The 5,410-nt window shown below is 32.0% G+C and overlaps 1 protein-coding gene across 1 annotated transcript in view; it reads left to right on the top strand.

Annotated features, from left to right (window-relative positions):
• LOC111626729 (A.superbus venom factor 2-like) overlaps window positions 1–4,772 on the top strand; it is an 11,618-nt gene extending 6,846 nt beyond the window's left edge. The window contains exons 2-5 of the mRNA XM_023370213.1: window positions 2,892–2,979; window positions 3,868–3,942; window positions 4,076–4,181; window positions 4,657–4,772. Of these exons, the coding sequence (XP_023225981.1) occupies window positions 2,917–2,979; window positions 3,868–3,942; window positions 4,076–4,181; window positions 4,657–4,700 (288 nt within the window). The 5' untranslated portion in view covers window positions 2,892–2,916 and the 3' untranslated portion in view covers window positions 4,701–4,772. The remainder of the gene's footprint in view (window positions 1–2,891; window positions 2,980–3,867; window positions 3,943–4,075; window positions 4,182–4,656) is intronic.
• The last annotated feature ends 638 nt before the right edge of the window (window positions 4,773–5,410 follow it).

Raw genomic sequence — 5,410 nt, 5'->3', positions numbered from 1 at the left:
TTTCTGATGTCAAAAACGATTCATTTCTATTTTTAAATTTTTTTAAATTGTCACTTCGTTTTACATCAACGTTTCTCAAACTTTCGAGTATACATTACATTTTCGGGCATTCTTTCATTACTGGTGAGAAATTTGTATATGCAAATGTATTAGAATGTACAGAAAGTGGCCATATACTAGTTAGGTTCAATACGTTAACGCAATGCAACACAAGGCATATCTGCTATAGGAAGATGCATATTTCGTTTTACATCAACGTTTCTCAAACTTTCGAGTATACATTACATTTTCGGACATTCTTTCATTACTGGTGAGAAGTTTGTATATGCAAATGTATTAGAATATACAGAAAGTGGCCATATACTAGTTAGGTTCAATAGGTTAACGCAATGCAAGACAAGGCATATCTGCTATAGGAAGATGCATATTTGAGAGGCTTTACAGAAAAGTTTTTTGTTCACTTCTTAGATATGGAAGAAAACCTGGAGAGTTTCATGCAGCCAGTCTGTTGATAATGATAGAACCCATAACTAACAAGGATGTCATATATTCAGTGTAAATTAGACAAATTCACTTGTTCAACAATGTATGCCAGCATATCGATATATGTTGTTTTGTAAGTACTCAACGAACCGCAACTATCGTAAAATTTGTGTAATAGATTTATATACTGTGGTTCTGTAAGTGGTTGGATTCGAGACAGAGGAGGTCCGGAGAGTGCGGGCTGGAAATAATGCACTACACTACGCATTTAACAAATATAATACCCGTTTATTTAACCAAAAAACTTTACAATATTACAGTTTACAGCCGCGAATGATAATGATAGAGTCTATTCAGTCGTGAGATAGAGAGAGTTTACAAAATCGGGCTCGTGTCGATAAGTACTTAAATTTACTGAGTCGAGAAATGGTGTTCCGGCCCTTGATCATCTGGATAACAGGTAGATTGGCCATGGATCGGTTGGGTAACAGCTAAATTAACGCTGAGTCAGTCGGATAATAGTTAGATTCGCGCTGACTACGAATTGTAATAACTGAGATGGGAGTCGGAGTGCGACAACAAGAAGAATTGATGAATACCCAGCTGTCGTCATTCGTTTTCCGTTTCAGTTGGGCTCCTCCCCCTCAATTTTAATGTCCATTTTTAGTCATGTTGTTCGCTATTCCAATAGATGAGTTGGGCGTTCGGTTTCTGGATGAACAGTTACTTGGACACGTGTCACTTTTGTAAAGGAAGTAGATCCGTTGAAAATATAATCACTTCCTGAATGGTATTTTTATTAATTGGTTCAGAGTTGAAAACATTTAATTTAAGACTTTTTTAGAATAATAAATTTTTCTGTTTAGCCCAGTTGCCAATTGTTCAAATACGAATACTTTTTATATGAGAAATTCAGCAATCGAAGAATTAATGCGTAAACCATCAATCATTCGGCTTTTATCGCCCTAATGTAAATGTGCAAATTAAAGTATTATAACTGAAAAAATTTTAATTTTAGACAATTAAGGCATTAGATATTCTAGTATGGCGATTATACGGTATCTTTAGCTTGTGAAATTGCTACCTGTAAACTTCGGTAGCTGTTCATGTCCCATTTCTGACATTCTATTTGTTATAACGTTTCGGTTTCTAAGATAGCAAATTTGGGCATACCGTGGTTCAATCCGGTTGCATCGACGTAAAAATTTTCTTCCTGGGCCCATAACTCTTTCGGCATTTATCGTAGTATAATTAACACGTTCGCGTATAATCTGTCCACACCTCTAACAACGGGTACAAGTTTATTCTGAAACACAATATAGCTTACGAGTTTTACATGGAGGAAGAAGCGCCTCGTAGCCAAATTCCTAATGACATCATATCAGTCGCCACGTGTCTGTCACCCTCCCATAGCCAAATTATAGCCACAACAGTGACGTGGGTTCTCACAAGTGCTAGTGTTTAAACATCATCATTTGTTGGAATCCATGACAAAGTGANTGTGGTACGCGTATCCCTAGGGGTACGCGATAGGTTGCTCAGGGGTACAGAAAAAAGTTAGTAATTATGGCAGAAAAAATAATATATTATGTACAAACTAACAGCATATACAAACTAACAGTATTAAAAAATTATTACGTAAAATATCTCCTTGCAACAATCACAACTTTATTATACATTTTTTCATTTAGGTTTTTTTCTTTAATTTAAAGTTACAATATGTAAAATTAACAATACGGGTACTCACTAAATTTCTTAAATGAGGGTACAATCTAGAGATATGACATGTCATGGGGTACGCTAATGAAAAAAGTTTGAGAACCACTGCTCTAGGCTATCACTTTTACCAAAACTTATCAATATTAAACGATAATAGAAGCTTGCAGATAGAAAAGTTGTGTGTAGAAATATACGAAAAGTGTAAAACTAAAACTAAAATTCGCTACTGTAATAAAACCAGCACTAACTTATCTAATGCATTAACATGTTTCTGTAAATTGTAGCATAACTGACAAGGCAACATCTGGAATTACTTACAAGGCATAAATTGCGAAAAAATTTCGTTTTACAGTACATTTACTGACACCTACACAAACCAAAAGTGTACCGAAAAAATTAATCATCGTTTTTTTTTGTATTTACTTTACAATTCTTACACTTCGTACAGCCATAAGTGTCTAATTATAGGAATTTTTAACTAAAGATTATTTAGGAAATTTTTTCGGTACCAAGATTAGCATACTTATGAAATTCGGCGACATTTTACTTGTTTCTAAGAGACACAGAGAAAACTTACAATAAGAAATATATTATTAATGCTACATATTATAAAAAGTCTGCGTTATTAATTTTAAACATTCAGAATTATTTAATAACCATAACTTCAATTGAAACTTTATTTTTTGTAGATATCTCTCCAGTGAAGATTCAACCATGACTATTATTCATGCTGGAATATTCAGCGGATTCACTCCAGTTAAAGAAGATTTAGATAGAGTGAGTAAAGTACACATTCTTTAGGTTTACTAAAATGTTCTATTATATTCTGGCCATCTTTGTATCGTAACTAAATGTAATTTCCAAATTTTTATCTTAATTTACGACTGCCATAAGTATATGTCATAAATTATTAGAAACGTAGAACAAAGGAAAATGAAAGATAAGTGATGCTTGCTGCGGTTCGTGTGTCATTTTCCATGTGCATTGGAGATTTAGTGTAGCCCAAAATCGGAACTACTATACACGAAAACTTATTCAAACTCACTTGGTTTAATCCATCTAGAAAATTTTATCTGACTAGGAATTATAATCATATCCGAGATCGTACAATCACCCATCAGCTATATGGCAGTTTATTCACTAATAATTATCGTATATGCTGTAAATATTAGCGAGGTTGCAGCCGAAATTTTTATCTCTCAAACGTCAACGTCGAACGTCGAGCGCCGCTATCTTGTAAGCAGCGCTCGACGTCTGACGTTGACGTTTTACAGAAGAAAACTTCGACCGCAACCTCTCTATTGAATATATATACGCCGTGCCAATTTTAAGAATTTTTGTAAAGAGCAGTATTCTGACATTCATTTACTAAATTATGAAATACAGATAATATATTTTAGATTAGAACTAAGAACAGGCTTCTTTCGTATTTGAGAATTACTTAACCGTGCATTGAACTATACAATGATTGTACAATGTAGAAAGTATTGTCAATGTGATACTACAACAAACTATATGTGTAATAATACAAATTTTATTAATAAATTAATACGTATATATGCATCATAATTACACGTAGCACATAGTGCTACAAATTGACTTATAATTTGATAGTAAAAGTGTTGAATTTTTTAAAGTAATAATGTACATTTACATTTATTTCAGATAGTCAATGATTACAAAAATCCCGTTGATAGATACGAAATAGAAGACAGAAATGTAATATTCTATTTAGAGCATGTATGTATGGATCTATGAAGAAATATTTTAGCTTTTGTGTTTTTGAATTAAAATATGCGTTGATATCGTTATACTTTTATAAATAGTATAATTCTATGTGAAAATATTAAATTGAAAAAATGCAATATTACAGGTTTCACATAAATCTCCTGTTTGTATTAACTTCCGTGTAAGAAGAGATTATATTGTTGGAAATGTGCAGTCCAGTGTTGTAAAAGTATTCGATTATTATAAGAATAGTAAGTGATTTGGTTTTCGTATTAACCAGCTTTTGTTTTATCAGAATAATTTCAGCAAATTTGTAAGATTGTTCAGTAGGAAATAACTTAATATAAAATTAAGAAGCAGCTAAATTAAATGTAAAGCACATGCCAATACGAGAAAACGTAAGCTACACCTCAAACAGTTCTACAATCATGAGAATTTCACACTAAGAAAATTTAATTTTCAGAACCACACCGTGACACGTGAAGTAAACTGTGTTTAATACTGTTTACATCACGTGACTACAATTTGAATATGGGTCAATTTCTCACAAGACATTTTTTCGTGAAGCTCTTCTCTTTTGCACTTTTTTCTGGTGTTGTGTTGCTTATTCCATAATTGAAAAAATAACTTAAAGACGTTATTTTTTCAACTTTTCTAAATTTATGATTTAATATACTTTTAGTAATTTAAGTATTATATATTAACTCATGTATTATCTTTTTGCAGATAAACATTGCACTGTATTCTACAGTATTAACAACAAAGCATAGTTTTCATACTTGCACCGAGTGAAAAGATACTAATGAAAAATGTTGTAATGTATGATTGAAACATGTTTTCAAACAATGGAGACTTATTATTTTAATTACTTTCAGATTGCACTAATTCATGATGATAACAAAATAATAATATCAATAACAAAATTAAATATGCACAAATGAATTAAAATATATTATTATTAAAAATTAATAATACGGTTAAAAATTGCGGCCCAGTATTTTGACGATGTCACAATAGATAACTGCTTGTTGTTAGTATAAAAGTTATTTGTTTAAAAGATATAGAAACAGATTGAACTACAGATAGTTTTATTTATTTATTAATAATAGTATACAAGTTACATTTTGAAGAAAACCTAAAAACATCTGGGAAACATGCAACACATTGCTAGAATTTTATATTCATTAGAACATTTTTAACTATTGTACATAACATTATTTCATCAAATATGTAGGTACTGTAGTTCCTACCAGCAAAATACGATACGTGCGGTTACATTTGTGGGGGCCGAGGGGGGAGAAATTAAAAAAAAACTTTCGACGAACGATTATATGTGATATGTATCGTCATCGTCTCCCTTGCCGTTTGGATTGCCGAGCGGTAACAATCAACGACATGTGGAAGCAGTTGAGTCAGAGATAGATGCTTCGTTTACAAACAACACAACCGTTTATTAAACACGAAAGAAGCTTACAAGATT

This window comes from Centruroides sculpturatus, unplaced genomic scaffold (assembly GCF_000671375.1).
Source record: "Centruroides sculpturatus isolate CEXI.00-Female unplaced genomic scaffold, Cexi_2.0 scaffold438, whole genome shotgun sequence".
NCBI lineage: Eukaryota > Metazoa > Arthropoda > Arachnida > Scorpiones > Buthidae > Centruroides > Centruroides sculpturatus.
The sequence above is the reverse complement of the archived record's forward strand: the minus strand, read 5'-3'. Positions and strand labels throughout refer to the sequence as shown.